General features: G+C 40.6%; 1 protein-coding gene across 6 annotated transcripts in view; it reads left to right on the forward strand.

The window, feature by feature from the left end:
- Positions 1–17,790, forward strand: part of ESP (separase) — a 67,956-nt gene that overhangs the window by 31,751 nt on the left and 18,415 nt on the right. For 4 of the 6 annotated variants that reach the window (XM_010247615.3, XM_010247616.3, XM_010247617.2 and 1 more), the window contains exon 21: positions 3,499–3,624. The exons of the other annotated variants lie outside the window; for them this stretch is intronic. In XM_010247615.3, the coding sequence (XP_010245917.1) occupies positions 3,499–3,624 (126 nt within the window). The remainder of the gene's footprint in view (positions 1–3,498; positions 3,625–17,790) is intronic. 6 annotated transcript variants of the gene reach the window in all.

Genomic DNA, 17,790 nt, shown 5'->3' on the forward strand with positions numbered 1-17,790 from the left:
GCAATGTTTGTGTTGATTAAACCCTAATAAATAAGAAAATAATAAAAAGAAAGTAGTATGTAAACACACAAAATGATTATTTTAGTTTAATAATGTCTATTTTATAATTATAATCTCAAAAAAGAATGAACCAAAAAGTATTTTATAGTAGGAAGTAGAAAACTGTTATGCGATTGAGCGAGGCGAGCCTCAAAGGTCGCCTTGTCGCCTAGGCGTTGCCTTGACAACTATGCTAAGGCTTGGTGAAGGCTTATCCACTTGTGGGCATTGGATTTGCCCCCCATCTATTTGAGCTGTTCTGTTGGTGATTTCCGTCTTGTTCTTCCGTACTTCCGCGATCTCCTTTTGTGTGCCCTCCCAATCTCCAAGAAATAGACACTCCAGATTTAGTCTCCCTGTTTTGATCTTCTTGGAGTTCTTCATCTTCCAAACTCCCTAGGCTTGAGGTCTCTCCTGAACTCTCCTCCTCATCTTTGTTCTCCGAACTGTAGCTTAACCAACCTTTATCTTCCTCTTCCCTTTCTTCTGTTCTGTCCCTCAAGTAGTGCGGATTAGGGCGATCTATTGCACAAGAAGCTTGTTCGTCAACACCCCGCTGAGAGACCCATCTCAGAGATCTGGGTTCTCTTTCTGTTCGCCACCTCTGTACCAGGTTCATTTCAGCCGCGCCTATCTTGGAAGATGATAGATGGGAATCATCTACCATCTCCCTCTCCCTCACCCGACCCACGTGACAACTTAAAAAGTCACATGGCCTGCTATGAACCTCCTGTGGTCTAGTAGTTGGCTCGCCCCTTCTTCTGGCCGGCTCAGATATCTATGACTCATTCTTGAAGAAAAAGGAACAATTCATCAGGCTCATATTTCCATACTTTGCAAAAGGTGTGGTAGAGAGAAAACATAGACATGGTTGAAGTTGCCAAAGAGCTACTTTTATAGACGCACGTGCCTACTCATTTCTTGGGAGATGCAGTTAAAGCAATAATGTATCTCATTAATGGACTTCCTTCATGGATTCCTCACCTTTAGTTTCCTCATCAATATCTTTTCCCTAATGGTCTCATCTTCTGTCTTCCTCTTAGTCTTTGGTTGTAGTTGTTTTGTGTAGGAAATTGTGGACCCCACATTAGTATTCGTGTGACACCTTGGGATGTACTTAGATTTAATCAGCTTTCCTAGTAGGATTAGTTTCTTTTTATTTTATCTTATCTAGGATTAGTTTTAATTTTAATCTTATCTTATCTTGCCATGTAAGCATTGAGTTATTTTACAATTAGGAAATTATGTATATAAATTAAGGGGTGGGGCGGCTGTTTCAATACACCAACCACTCTCTTCTTTCTAAAACCTCTCCACAAGTTCTCCCTCTTCATCTCTCTTCTTTTTCTTCTCCTCTTCTCTCTTCCTTTCTTTATTTTCTGTTCAAAACCTAGGAGATATTTGTAGTCTTGTACGACTACTTGGTATCAGAGCAAGATCTAGGGCTTCTCATGTGAGTTTGATCCAGCTGACCACATGAGAAATGCTTAGGGATGGAAGAATAGAAAGATCAGTTCTTTGGCTGATTCTTGGAGGTTATCTATAGCAGCAGGCCAAAGATTGGATCGATCCTTGATAACTAGGAAGAATCAGAGAAAGATAAGAGGATCAAGATCAGGTGGCTATCAGAATTTCAGAGGAATTTTGGTTTGAGATCAGCCTTTTTTCTTTTCAACACTGGAAGAGACGATCAGAATTTCAGAAGTTCTTTGATAAAAAAAAAAAAAAAAAAGTGTTTCAGAATTCCTTGGTAAGATTTCAATCTTTCTTAAGATTGGCAGCAAGAATAACTTGATCTAAGAGGTACGGTTAGAAAATTTTCTCCTTTCTATATTTCTTTTGGGGTTTAAGAGAAAACCCTCGGGATTCAGGACTGTTATTATTTCAGGGAGGTAATCAGATTTGTCTCCCTCGATTTAAAGTTATTCTTTACTCTTTGGAAGACCCAGTAGAGCTGTTTCACCAGGACTGTTACAGCTGAATTAGTTTTTTTTTTTCTGTTATCAGTCTTGAGACCCAGTAGGCCGATTACCACAGTAATTAGAAAGGTTTCTTTTACTGAATCAGAATTCTTCTAGTCCAACTACTAGTTACGGACCCAGTAGGCCAACTGGTATAATAATTAGGAAGTGCCCTTTAATTAACTCCTAAGAATGGAGTTTAAGAGCCAAGGAGAGGGTGTTTTTAGGACTGGTTTAGGTGGCATGACTGAAAACACCTTCCAGATTACAACTGTAAAGTTTGATGGTTCAAACTACTTAGAGTGGGCCGAATTAGCCATGATGGCCATTGGGGGAAGAGGAAAGCTGAACTATTTGTTGGGAGATGTGAAGGAACCAACTAAGGAGGATCCCACTTATGCTAAGTGGATTCAGGAAAATTATTAGCCGAAATTACTTATGGGCAAAAACAACTAAAGAAATATGGGATGTTGTGAAAGAAACCTACTCTTAGCCCCTTAATGTTGCTAGGGCTTATGAGTTGAAATGTGAGGTTAAAAATCACAAACAAGATCTCTGTTTATTTTTCAACCCTAAAATCTCTATGGCATGGGATTGACCACCTTAAGACAATTGAATGGGAGAGTCAGAAAGATGCACAGACTTACAGAAAGCAAGTTGAAACTAACAGAGTATTTGAGTTCCTGGCTGGCCTAAATTCTGAGTATGATATTGTTAGACAGCAGCTATTAACAAGAGAAAGTGTGACCCTGTCTCAAGCCTATTCCCTAGTGCACAACGAAGAAACTAGGAGAAAGGTTATGTTACAGCAGCAACCTTTCGAATCTGCCCTGGCAGCAATTAAGCCCAAGCCCGGGGGAGAAAAGGAAAGGGATATGAAGAAAGAGGCTAAAAAGGACTTAGTTTGTGAACATTGCAAGAATTCTAAACACACTAAAGACACTTGTTGGAAGCTGCATCCACATCTAGTTCCAGCAAAACTCAGAAACCAAAAGGGGAATGCCAATATGGCTGTCAACACTGATAGTGCAGCCTCAACGGCCTCAAGAGGCACTCCTCTAGACACCCTAGTTGCTGTCCGAGCTGCTCTGACACAATTGGAAAGTGAAGTCAGTAACGCAGTATCATCTCCTCATTCATCATCAGCTCCTTCAACATCATCCTTTGCTCAATTAGGTAATTGGGCCTTAGCTTATCATGCTTCAGCTCCAGGTAATACAGAACATTATTGGATAATAGATTCAGGAGCATCTAACCATATGACTGGCTTGCCATCACTTTTCTCTATCTATCATTTTTCTTCTAGTAAAGACAAAGTATCCATGATGGATCCCTTGTTCCTATTTCTGGCAAAGGGGACATCAAGTCGTCTGATTCAATTTCCCTATCCTCCGTCCTGCATGTTCCTAAGCTTAATACTAACTTGCTTTCAATTAGTAACATTACAAAAAAACAGAATTGTTCAGTAACCTTTTTTCCTGATCGATGTGTTTTTCAGGATTTGGAAACAAGGAAGGTGATTGGGACTGCCCGTGAGACAAATGGAATCTACCTACTTGGAGGAAGTGCTCATCAGGAAGATAGTGAAACTAAGAAATCCTTTGTTTCTCAGTCTGTTGATAAGGTGATGCTTTGGCATAATAGGATGGGCCATTTATCCTTTTAGGCTTTGAAAAGTTTGTTTCCTAGTATATTTGAATCTGTCCAGATGACAAGTTTGAAATGTGAAAGTTGTGAGTTTGCAGAACATTGCAGGACTACCTATTCATTAAGTAATAATAGAAGCGATATTCCTTTTGAAATTGTGCATACTGATGTTTGGGGACCCTATCATAACACTGCCATGGGAGGGTACAGATATTTCCTATTATTTGTTGCTGGTTATACTCAATTTTCTTGGGTTTACCTTATGCATTTTGAGATGAGTTCTAGCATTAACCCGGATCTTTCATCAAATGATTTTAACCCAATTTGGGGTCAAAATTAAAATTTTTAGATCCGATAATGCAAAAGAATATTTTTCAAACCCATTAGCCTCTTACATGCTTGATCATGGGATTATCCATCAGAGACCTGCCCACATACACCACAGCAGAATAGAGTTGCTGAATGAAAGAATAGATACATATTGGAGGTAGCTAGGGGCATTATGTTTACCTTAAATGTGCCTATATGTTTTTGGGGGGATGTCATTCTTACAACAGTTTATCTTATCAATTGGATTCCCTCATGGGTTCTTGACATGAAAACTCCATTCACCCTTTTATACCCTAATAAAGAATTGTTTACCATTCTCCTCAAAACAATAACCCTTTTGTGTAGAGGCATATCCCAAAAACACACACTTATGAGCCTTAGATTCAAATTTATGCCTTTGGTGACTATGAATATGCACATAACAAGTACTCCCAAAGACACGGAGAGGGAGAGAAAAGAGATCCTCATCTGGGAAGAGAAGACTAAAGGGGGTTTTAAAGCCAAGGACCCTGGAGGGCATACGGTTGATTAGGTAGGTAGCAGTATGAACAACATCTCCCCAAAACCTTACAGGAACATGGGATGCAAATAAAAGGGATCTGGTAACCTCAACCACATGTCTGTTCTTTCTTTCCGCCACCCCGTTTTGTTGTGGAGTGTAGGAACAAGAACTTTGATGAATAACCCCAAAAGTTTCAAGATAGGTGGAGAGGGTTTTCTCAAAATACTCCTTAGCATTGTCAGAGTGGAATATTTTGATACGGGTATTAAACTGGGTGAGGATGAGTTCATGAAAATTTTTCACAATAATTGGTACTTCATCTCGGGATTTCATGAGATAAATCCAAGTATAACGAGAATAATCATCAATAAAAAGGATAAAATACCTGTAGCCCCCCATGGTTGGCATGTGATATGGCCCCCACACATCAGAGTTAACAATATGGAAAGGAGAAACAGATCTTTTATTATTGATTGAATAGGAATGTCTACAATGCTTTGCTAGCTCACATGACTCACAATGAAGACTAGATAAAGACACTCCTTTAAACATATCTGGGAACAGATGACTTAAAGCAGAAAAAGACAAATGACCAAACCGAAAATGACATAACAAAATTTTGTTAACAGACTCTGACACAACTGACTCTAAAGCAACTCCATGAGGTGGTCCCAAGGCTTGATTTGGTGTGTCCAACAGGTATATTCCGTTCGCCTCATGGCCACTTCAATCGTCTTCTGAGACTGCAAGTTTTGAAAAACACAATGAGTGGAAAAGAAGGTTATGCTGCAGTTCATGGACTTTGTTAAGCTACTAATAGATAAAAGGTTTGTGTTAAGCTTAGGAACATGGAGAACAGAAGATAAGAACAAGGTGTCAGAGGTCTTTATATCTCCTTTACCAGAGATAGGGGCAAGTGACCCATCGGGAAGGGATATTTTCTCTTTCTCAGAGAGGAGATGATATGAACAAAAAAGGTTAGATAGGCTGGTCATATGGTCTGATGCACCAGAATCTATAATCCAAGGGAGTTTATGATTACCTGAAACTGAAGCATGATTTGTTGAGGCATATGTACCTGAGTGAGCAAAAGTCGATGAAGAGGATGTACTGTTGGAAGGGTTGGCTGAAGAAACTGTAGCTTCCAGGTGATTTAGGAGCCTCCCATACTTCTCAAAGTCTAACTTCATTGCAGCCAACTGCTCAATGGTTGATGTTTTCTCACTCTCCTTACTTCCCCCTTCAGGTACTGTAGCACCATTAGCAGTCTTGGGTTTTCCCGCTTGACTGCCCTTCTTAGGATTGCTCTTAAACCTCTCAGGGAGTAGTCCAGGGTGAAGTTTCCAGCAGGTGTCCTTGGTATGCTGTGGTTTCTTGCAATATTCACACACCTACTCCCCCTTTTCAGTAGGCCCCTTAGATTTCATTCTCGCATGTGCAAAGTGTTCTGTAGGTGGACTCTGCAACTGAACTTGTCGTCTACTTTCCTCACTACTTATCATGGCATATGCTGTGATAGAGTAACCTCATCTCTGGCCAAAATATTCTGTCTGATAATATCAAACTCAGAGTTGAGTCCAGTGAGAAACTCGAACACCCTATTTTTCTCCACCAGCTTTCTATACATTTCAGCATCCTTTTTACTCTCCCATACCACATCTCTGGCCAAAATATTCTGTCTGATAATATCAAACTCAGAGTTGAGTCCAGTGAGAAACTCGAACACCCTATTTTTCTCCACCAGCTTTCTATACATTTCAGCATCCTTTTTACTCTCCCATACCACAGTTTCCATAACATCAATTTCCTGCCATAGGGATTTTAGTATAGAATAGTAGATTGCTACACTCTTCTCCCCCTGTCACAGGTTCTTTACATCACTTTTCAATTTGTATGCACGGGCTACATTTAGTTTCTGTGAATAAGTCTCAGTTACACTGTCCCATATCTCCTTAGCAGAAGACATCCAGAGATAGTGCTGGCTTATATGAGGTTGCATAGAGTTAACTAACCATCCTATAACTGTATAGTTCTCTTGCATCCGTCTCTCAAATTCAGGATCTGTCTCTTCGGGTTTCACCTTGCTGTCTGTGAGATACCCGAGTTTTCCTCTACTACAAACATAAATTTTTATAGACTATGCCCAGGCAAGATAGTTCGTCCCATCTAGCTTAATTGTGGTAACACCAGTCAAAACGGAATCTACTGGAGCAGGTCCAGAAATCGGCACCTACTTGAACTCACTTCCGTATGTCTCCATTAATCAAACAGAAATGAAAGAACTGAAATTTTAACTATGCAAACTTATTTGAAGTCAAACCAGAAATAGTGTGCTTGAAGAACTAGGGTTTTGCTCCGTCCAACAGATGGGAGGAAGAGAGAAGATGGTGCCGCACCAACCAGACTAACCCAAACTCTTCCTAACCTGAACCGCCCTCCTTTAGCAGTCACAAGACACCTTCCAAGCACAGAGCGCCACACCCAAGCTTCACCTTTCCTGGTAACCTCGAAAATCTCTAGTTGGCTAGGGTTTCGGGCAGCAGCAAAACAACATCACTTCTTGGCAAAATTCGGCCAGAACTTAAATCTCCAAACCCTTCTACCAACTAGGCAAGTGATTCTCTATACTATAGAGAACCTATCTCTCCATACACTCTTGATTTTAGAGTGTACAGGAACGAAGAAAAAGGAAGAAAGAAGAATTGTACTCGCTCTGATACCAAGATGTGAATTAGTCTTCTAATATCAGATTTAAAATCAGTAATTAACAGTGCAAATGAGATCTGAATAATAGTGCAAGAGCTGTGTATGTTGAAGAGAAGAGGTAAGAGAAGAAGAAGTCGAATAATTCACCCTTCTCCTCTAACCCTATTTTATTAATCTCTAAAAATTAATGATGACAAGTATGCCCTTAAGTGGGTGGCCAGCTTGGCAATTAGATAAAGAGAATAAAACAAGAACAAATAGCATGCTCATTAAGTGAGGCCCATCAACATAAAATAAAAGATAAAAATAAAGGATATCACACAAGCAGCTGTTAGGGCCAATTCGGCCTAGTCTCTTTACAGACCTATGCAAGTTGGGAATGACAAATATCTACTCCCAACTTGAGGGGGAGTGTAGGAAATTGTGGACCCCACATTAGTATTCGTGTGACACCCTTGGATGTACTTAGATTTAATCAACTTTCTTAGTAGGATTAGTTTCTTTTTATTCTATCTTATCTAGGATTAGTTTTAATTTTAATCTTATCTTATCTTGCCATGTAAGCATTGAGTTATTTTACAATTAGGAAACTATGTATATAAATTAAGGGGTGGGGTGGCTGTTTCAATACACCAACCACTCTCTTGTTTCTAAAACCTCTCAATGAGTTCTCTTCATATCTCTTCTTTTTCTTCTCCTCTTTTCTCTTCCTTTCTTTATTTTCTGTTCAAAACCTAAGAGATATTTGTAGTCTTGTACGACTACTTTTTGTTCATGATTTGAGTCCCTGTCGCCTCAAACTTGACCCTAAGTCTATCAAGTGTGTTTTTTTGGGTTACTCTTCAGATCGAAAGGGGTACAAGTGCTTTGATCCTCACTCTAGCCGATGGTATTTGTGTAAGGATGTTAAATTTCTTGAATCTACTACTATTTTTTAGTCACCTCATCCCTTTCTTCAAAGGGAGAGTGTCTGTGAAGACTAGTCTCCATTTTGTCTTCTTATTCCTGCCTCTATGGATATTCCTAGTTCATCTTCCTCTCTTCTCACTTGTAGTGATAGGATTCCTGCTCCCCCTCCTCTATTCCTTGGCAATGGTCCTAGCAATAGTGGTTCATAAGGTGCAAAAGGAAGGTTACTCATGAGGTTGAATGTCCATGGCAATCTGATCACCTAGCTCTAGTTAATCCTAAAAGCAACCTTAAACCTGGAATTCCTGTTGACTCTAAGCTTCCTATTCCCACTTTTATAGAGCCTAATACCTCACAATGTGACCTTGACTTTCCCATTGCAGTTCAAAAAGGAAATAGGAAATGCACTGCCTATCCAATCACTATGTTTCTTATGATACCTGTTAAGATGTGTCGAATAGGGGTAGTTTAGTCTTCTTCTGTTTATTAAGTAACTTGCTTATGTGGCTGTGTTATTAGAGTTACTCTGCCCCACACTTAAGTAAGGGCATTTCTGTCTTTGTAAACATGATTAGAAGCTAATATAAATTAAGGGGGTCGACTGAATGGGTTAACCATCAGATTTTCGATTGACCCCTCTTCTTCTCTTCCTCTTCTTCTTCTTCTTCTTCTTCTTCTTCTTCTTCTTCTTCTTCTCTTCCTGTTCGGACTACTGTAGCAGCAGTCGAAATATGGTATCAGAGCAAGGTTCCTGATCTAAGTCAGTTGGTAAAGCACCTCAGTGTTGTTCGTGACTCTTTACTTTCGTTTCTGGTCAGTCGATGGAGAGGACTGGTTCGCCCTAGGTCAGAAACATTACAGCTTGTCTCTCTGCTGCGCATAACTCTCTTCAACAAGGAAAGTAACTTCAGCAGTGAATGGTTGATTGATATTCTCAAAGGAAGGTCGGTTCTCTCTTCTTCTAGTGTTACTTATATTTCTGGGTAGAAACCCTACAAGAAGCTGTTAGTATTGAGTAGAACCTAGAGAACTAGGTTCATTGTTGCCCTAGGTAGGGCTGTGTGTGCAGTAGCCGAATGGTGTTAGGGCTGCTGTAAGTGGCTGAGTGGTGTAAGGTAGAATGCAGTGAACTTGCCGAACTCCTTGTGGTTGTGTAATGCCCTCTTAAGTGTGTTGAACAAGTCTGAACTGGGTGCAGCAGATTTGGCTGTGTTGTGGTGCTTGAGTGGTTGTAAGAGGGCCTCTACTTGTGATTAATGAATGGTAAACTGATTCTTATGTGGGACGTAAGTGTGTGAAGTCAGCAGTAGTGTGAATAAGAACAAGTGTGTGCTTCCACTGTGGTGTTTAGAGACTGCAATAGGTGCTGAAATATCAAACTGTGAACAACATCAATCAGCTTGTAGCTGAGAAGTAAAGTTAGAGACAACTGTGAAAGAGTACAATGGCAGCAATAGGAGATGGCTACAATGATCAGAAACCTAGTGTAGTAATTTCCTCCGACTACCTAGGGGTACAAATGACCTCAATTAAGCTAAATGGAGAGAACTATGTTCCATGGGTTAAATCAGTGGAAGTTTTTCTCAAGGCAAAGAAGAAAGTAAAGCATGTAAGAGATGAGAAGCCACCGGTTGACTCTCCAGGGTTTGATGATTGGGAACAAGAAGATGCTCAAATCATGACTTGGCTGTGGAATAGTATGGAACCCAAAATCAGTGCCAACTTCATGTTCCTTGATACGGCTAAGGATATATGGGAGCATGCTAAGAAGCTATATTCTGGACAAGACAACACAACAAGAGTATATCAGCTGTATCAGGAGTACTTTGATCTACAACAAGGAACCAAAACACTAGAAGAGTACTATGCCTGCATGAAGAATATAAGGAATGAACTCAATGTCTATCATCCCCTTACTTCAGATATTCAAGTTCAGCAACAGCAAAAGGAGCAACTTGATGTTACAAGATTTTGTGGGGTTGAAGTCAGAATATGAACCAATTAGAACTCATATATTGGGGGGCTCTACTCTTCCATCACTTGAGGAAGTATTCTCAAGACTTCGTAGAATTTCTTTGGGCCAGACAGAGAACCCCACACAGTATGATAGATCAGCACTTGTGATAGCTAGAGGTGGTAGACATAGTACAAGAGGGGGAGGTCATTCCAGAGGGGGCCGTGGCAATTCCATGATTGGTCGGGGTGGCCGTGATTCAGGGGGAGGCCGTGGTAGAGGAAAAAATAATTCTACAAGGAAATGTACTCATTGTGGTAGGGATGGACACACAGTGAATTTCTGTTATGACCTACATGGCCCTCCCTCTAAATGGGCTAATCATGCTGTAGCAGGCGAGGTTGCTATTAGTGACAGTAAACTGGCAGACCGAACACCTCCCACATCTACATCTACATCTACTTCTGGGAGGGAGATGGTGAGTGTTCCGCGTGATGAGTATGAACGGTTCCTTCAAACTACTTCACAGCATACCACTGCCACATATGCCCAATCAGGTATTGCTTGCATGTCATCTAAAACTCCTTCCTGGATTATTGACTCTGGAGCCTCAGATCATATGACCAGGACTCCAGGTGTGTTCTCTTCTCTTTCTGAAACCTCCACATCACAAACTGTTACACTTGCCAATGGGTCCTCATCTCCCATTTGTGGTGTTGGTAATGTTGACTTGGTTTCTGTCCCCTTATCATCTGTTTTATATGTACCTAAGTTTCCATTCAATCTTATGTCTGTTAGTAAAATAACCAAAGCTCTTAACTGTTCTGTTACCTTCTTTCCTTCCACTTGTGTTTTTCAGGATCTCAAGACGGGGAAGAAGATTGGTGGGGGGCATGAAGCTGGTGGATTGTATTACTTTGACGGCGGTGGATCTTCAATTGCACTTCAGACCTCCCTTACTCCTCTACAATGGCATTGTCGACTGGGACATCCATCTCTCAAGGTTCTCAAGATGTTGGTTCCATCATTGAGTCAGTTGTCAGTTTTACAATGTGAGTCATGTCAGTTTGGTAAACACCGTCGTGTGTCCTTTAGTCCGAGAGTTGAGAGTCGCATGTTGAGTCCTTTTTCTTTGGTTCATTCAGATGTTTGGGGTCCAATCAAAATTGAGTCTTACAATGGGTACAAGTATTTTGTCTCCTTTATTGATGATTGTTCAAGAATAACATGGATTTACTTAATGAAAGAAAGAAGTGAATTATTTTCCATTTTTCAAAAATTTCATGCTGAAATACGTACACAATTTGGTGTTCCAATCAAAGTTCTCCGTTCAGATAATGGTCGTGAATATTTTCTTACTGCATTTCAACAGTATTTAGAACAGCATGGCATTATTCATTAGACATCATGTGCTTTCACCCCTCAACAAAATGGGGTGGCTGAACGGAAGAATCGTCATCTTCTTGAAATTGCTCGGTCTATGCTTCACCACATGAATGTTCCTAAACGGTTTTGGAGTGATGCTGTACTCACTGCATGTTTTCTCATTAATCGGATACCCTCTTTTATTCTTCATGGTCGGTCACCCTTCTCCATCTTGTTTCCCACTTTATCTCCGTTTCCATTAACTCCTCGTGTCTTTGGTTGTGTGTGCTTTGTTCATAATCTGAGTCCTGGAATAGACAAGCTAGATGCACGCTCAATTAAATGTGTCTTCCTTGGCTACTCTCGGACTCAAAAAAGGGTACAAGTGTTATAATCCCATTGCCCGAAAGTTCTATGTCTGCCCTGATGTCACCTTTTTTGAGTCTGTTCCCTTCTTCTCCCGTCCTGAAGCACCCTTGTCCTCACCCTTACCTCCTCTTCCTCTTCCTGTCAGTGATTCAGTTCCAGAGGCTGTTGTTGGAGTAGACTCATCTCCTCATCCAGTGCAGGTCACCACTGAATGACCATCGATCCGACAAGTGTATACACGTCGAACGACACCGGCCCCTCCTCCTACTTCTACCTCGTCTGCGGATCCTCTCATGGCTCCTATTGCTGAACCTTCAGATCTTGACCTACCCATTGCCTTACGGAAAGGTAAACGTAGTTCTACACTCCATCCCATTTCCAATTTTGTTTCATTATCTCGTCTTTCTACCTCACATCGCCAGTTTGTTTCACTTTTGTCTTCTATTTCCATACCTAACAATGTTCAAGAAGCTCTTAGTTCACCTGGATGGCGGCGGGCAATGGAGGAGGAACTTTTTGCTCTTCAACATACTCAAACGTGGGAACTCACTACTCTCCCACTTGGGAAGCATGCTGTGGGCTGTAAATGGGTGTATACTGTGAAATACTTGCCAGATGGTAGTGTGGAGCGTCTGAAGGCCAGACTTGTTGCTAAAGGTTACTCATAGTCGTATGGTGTGGACTATATGGAGACATTCTCTCCGGTGGCTAAAATTGGTTCCGTTCGTGTTCTAATTTCTTTGGCAGTTATGTATGATTGGCCTCTCCTTCAACTTGACATAAAGAATGCCTTCCTTCATGGTGATCTAGAGGAGGAGGTATATATGGAGCAACCACCTGGGTTTGTTGCTCAGGGGGAGGGTGGTAAGGTGTGCAAGCTGAAGAAGTATTTGAAGAGTTTTGGAATGAAGCAATGCCAGGTTGATCACTCCGTGTTCAGCTATGACTCAGAAGCTGGGAAGATTTTATTAGTGGTCTATGTGGATGATATTGTCATCACTGGTAGTGATAAATTGGGGATTGGCAAACTAAAGGCATTTCTGCAAAATCATTTTCAAACAAAGGACCTTGGAACATTAAAGTATTTCTTGGGAATTGAGGTTGCCAGGTCAAAACAAGGTGTGAATCTGTGTCAAAGGAAATATGTCCTTGATCTATTGGAAGAAACAGGACTGTTAGGTGCAAAACCGGCTGAGACCCCTATGGAACCAAATGTTAAGTTGAGCAGTGATACAGGAGAAGTATTTGAAGATCCTGGAAGGTATAGACGACTAGTGGGAAAGCTGAACTATCTGACTATCACGAGACCCGACATCTCCTTTGCAGTCAGTGTGGTGAGCCAATTCATGCAGAACCCTCGTATACCTCACTAGGATGCAGTCCTTAGAATTGTGAGGTATCTGAAAGGAGCTCCAGGCCGTGGGCTATTGTATAAACCAGGAGGAAAACTTGAAGTAGTTGGGTATACAGATGCAGACTGGGCAGGCTCAGTGAGTGACAGAAGATCTACTACAGGCTATTGCACATTTCTGGGAGGAAACCTTGTGACATGGAAGAGTAAAAAGCAGACGGCTGTAGCCAGAAGTAGTGTTGAAGCCGAATATAGGGCCATGGCTCACACTACCTGTGAATTAGTGTGGCTGAGGAATCTTCTACAAGAAATTGGGTTTCACATGGATAAACCTATGAAATTGTACTGTGACAACCAAGCTGCACTCCATATCTCTTCCAATCCTGTCTTTCATGAGAGAACAAAGCACATAGAGGTTGATTGCCACTTTGTGAGAGAGAAGGTTCTTGCCGGAGAGATAAATACAGAACATGTGAGCTCCAATGACCAGTGGGCAGACTTGTTTACAAAAGCTCTAAGCTCAGGGAAAGTAAACTATCTATGTAACAAGCTGGGATTATATGACATATATTCTCCAGCTTGAGGGGGAGTGTTAAGATGTGTCGAATAGGGGTAGTTTAGTCTTCTTCTGTTTATTAAGTAACTTGCTTATGTGGCTGTGTTATTAGAGTTACTCTGCCCCACACTTAAGTAAGGGCATTTCTGTCTTTGTAAACATGATTAGAAGCTAATATAGATTAAGGGGGTCGACTGAATGGGTTAACCATCAGATTTTCGACTGACCCCTCTTCTTCTCTTCCTCTTCTTCTTCTTCTTCTTCTCCTCTTCCTGTTCGGACTACTGTAGCAGTAGTCGAAACAATACCCTTTCACCTTCCTGCTATATTTATGTTTCTGCCATTTACTTTATTTCAATTCCTCGTAATGCTACAAATGAAGTGCAGTCCCCTTAGGCTTTGTTTGGTTTGTGGGATGGGGATGAGAAAAAGGGAATATTCCAAAAATATTCCTTTTTCTCATATTTGGTTTGAGGGTAAGAGGGGGATGGGGTGAGAAAAGTGTGGGATATTAGATCCCAAAACCGTGCGACCCTTACCCGTTCGAACCTAGAAACAGAGCAGCAGCAGCGGCACCCCCTCTCAGTCACTCCCTTCCTCCCTCTCTCCTCTCTTCTTCTCTTTCTTCTTCTGGGTTCGCAAACAGATCTAAGTTCTGCCATGGTAGAACTCAGATCTGGGTGCGCAGACACAGATCGGAGACACTCCCTTCCTCCCTCTCTCCTCTTTTCTTCTCTTTCTTCTTCTGGGTTCACAGACACAGATCTGGGTTCGTAGACACAAATCTAAGTTCTGCCATGGTAGAACTTAGATCTGGGTTCGCAGACACAGATCGAAGACACTCCCTTCTTCCCTCTCTCCTCTCTTCTTCTCTTTCTTCTTTTGGGTTCGTAGATACAGTTGCAGACACAGATCTGGGTTTGCAGACATTGTGTTTTCTTCTCCCTCACCTTCTCTTCTCTTCTCCTTGAAACAATGTTTTCTTATTATTTTCTCATGTATAAAACCAAACAATGGAAGAGTAGATTTTTACACTTTTCCATCCCATCCCATCCCATTTTTTCCCATCCCACCTAAATCTTCCCACAAACCAAACGGAGCCTTAGTGGAAAGATGTTATGAATCAAGAAATGGAGGTCTTCATAAAGAACCAAGCCTGGGAGATTGTTCCACTTCCTAAGGGTAAGGTCCCAATGGGTTGAAAGTGGATGTATATTGCTATACACTTGGCAGATGGCTTAATTGAAAGATACAAAGCTACGTTGGTGGTAGAAGGATATATCGAAACAAATGGGATTGATTATTTAGGAGAGCTTTGCACCTGTAGCCAAAATGAATTCTATCCAAATGATTGTCTCTTGCTGCTTATTATTCATGGTGTCTATACTAGATGAATGTGAAGAATGCCTTCCTCAATGGAGATCTTTAAGAGAGGGTATACATGGATCTTCCCCCAAGGGTAAACTTCTCTGACAGTGAGGGAAGGTTTGCCATCTGAACAAATCCCTTTATGGGCTCAAGTAGTCTCCTAGAGCTTGATTTGATAGATTCAGAAATGTTGTTCTTAAAATTGGGTCCACTCAATCACATGTAGTTCACACTCTTTTCATAAGAAGAGTTAATGACTTAGTGACTCTACTGATAGTATATGTTGATGACATTCCTATCATTGGAGATGATAACACTGGAATAGTCCAACTAAAGTCATTTATTGCTTCTGAATTTGAGATCAAAGATCTTGGGAATCTAAGATACTTTTTCTGGAATAGAAGTGGCAAGTTCAAAAGGAAGGGATCTTCATTTTGTAGAGAAGTTGGCAAGTTAGGATGCAAACCAGTTGAAACTCGTATTGATCCCAATCATAAATTAAATGCTGATGACAGATACATTCTTCTAGAAATGGTGCCTATCAGAGACTAGTTGGTCAACTTCTCTACTTGTGCTTCTTGACCAGACCTGATATATCCTATGCCATATATAAGGTGAGTCAATATATGCATGACCCAAAACTTCACATATGCAAGCAATTAATAGGATCCTTGCCTACTTAAAGGGGCCCCAAGCAAAGGAATGTTATACTCCAACCATGGGCATCTCAAAGTTGAGGCTTATACTAATGCTACTGATTGGGCAGGCTCTGTGGATGATAGGAGATCCACCTTTGGTTATTGTGCATTGGTGGGAGGTAGTGTTGTGTCTTGGAGAACTATAAAGGAATTAGTTGTAGCTCAATTTAGTGTAGAAGCAGAATATAGGGCTATGGCTCATGGTGTATTAGAATTATATAGAATCCAAGCTGAAGTTCTAACGAGACTGTATTGTGATAATCAAGCTGCTATAAACCTTGCACATAATCCAGTTCAACATGATCATACAGAATGCATTGAGGTTGATAGACACTTCATTAGAGAAAGGATAGATGGTGGAGAAATATGTGTGCCTTTTGTCAAGTCAAAAGATCAACTTGCTAATTGTCTGACCAAGGGCTTCCACAAGCTGAAGCTTGAAAGAAACCTAGGCAAGCTGGGCATGATAGATATCTATGCTCAGCTCGAGGGGGAGTATTGAGATTATGAATGTGATTTTTCTTTACTAAGTTAAATGAAAACATTTTGGTGTGAATAGTAACACACCCTATTCTTTCGATACCTCTTCTTCTTCTTCCTATACTCTTCATTCCAACTATCTCCTTCTGTGAAGGCAGATGAACAGTTGGTGGGTGTTTTTGCTAAAGGAGTCTAGAAATTCAAGCTGAATTGTACTCTAGGCAAACTGGGTATGGTTAGCATCTATGCTCATCTTGAGAGGGATTGTTGAAATACGAGTATTTTTTTAGTTCAGTAGTGCTCGAGTTGTAATAGGAGTTTAGTGTTTATTTATCACCTATATCTCTTTCAGTGTTTTAAATAGCCTTTGTTTATAAGGCTGTTATAGTGAGTTATACAACCAGATATTAGTCAATTGCTATAGTTATAAAGCAGTTTATATATATGGAATAGAGGCTTATGCCTCATAATTTTGGCTTTCCTCCAAACAGTACTGTTTCTTTTTTCTTTTCCTTCTTTGCTTCCTTTTAGTCAATATATTTACATGCTAAAACAGATGGGAAAGAAACAAATCCTGCAACAATGACATTTACTTTTTCTCATTACAAAAGAAACCTAGATTTAATCTTGATAATAAGGAACTGAAAGTGCTAATGCCAAGAGATGGTGAAAGATTCTCAGCCCCAAGCATGTATAAGTTCAAAAACTTACTACAGTGAATACTTCTTAGGATTGTCAATGGGTCAGTTCTGCCTGACTGCCCGAACTGAACTGAACTGAACTGATTATGTTGGTTCTGGTTCCATGATTTTGTCCCGATTAATAATCGGGTTGGTTCTGGTTCTTGCTTGTCCAGAATCGATTAGGACCCTAATCGATTATTGTATGAAATATATATATAATGTTTTCCTAACTTTACTATATTTCATGTCTGAAATGGTAAATTTGATAGATAATGAATTTAAATAAATAAATATAGCTTTCAGAATAATCGGATCTATTGGATTAGACCTGATCGGACCTGATTTTTAATTGGGATGGTTCTGGGTTCACTCTTTTGTGCTGATTAATAATCGGTTTAGGACAGGTTCTACCTAGAACCAACCCAGATCCAACTGTCGGCAGCCCTAATATGCTGAGAATCATCACCTATGACAAATATTTTCTCCATCAAGGATCAAACATGTGATTCAGATCAATGAGTTTCAGACCAAGGAGAGGTTAAGGAATACCTGAATATGATGGAGATCACCATAAGTGCAGTACCTAGCTGTGAAGTTCATGCCCAAGTCTCTTAATGCTTCTCACCAAATTGATGTGAGAGTTGAAGATGGCACAACCTCCCCTCGATCCAAGTTACTCTCCTCTTGAAACCAGCAACTAATTGCAGCAATGGCACCGCCTCTTATGTTAATTCTCCACCAAATAGGCAAATATGTAGCACCTGAAGGTTTAGGTCTGGCTGCAACATTGGAAGAAGATATAGTCCAAAAACCCTAGAATCTAGAGAGCATGTAGTCTTTGCAAAGCTGAATATTAGAGTTTGAGAGTTAAT

The sequence above is a fragment of the Nelumbo nucifera genome, chromosome 5, assembly GCF_055504915.1.
Source record: "Nelumbo nucifera cultivar China Antique chromosome 5, China Antique-T2T, whole genome shotgun sequence".
In the NCBI taxonomy this organism is placed as follows: Eukaryota; Viridiplantae; Streptophyta; class Magnoliopsida; order Proteales; family Nelumbonaceae; genus Nelumbo; species Nelumbo nucifera.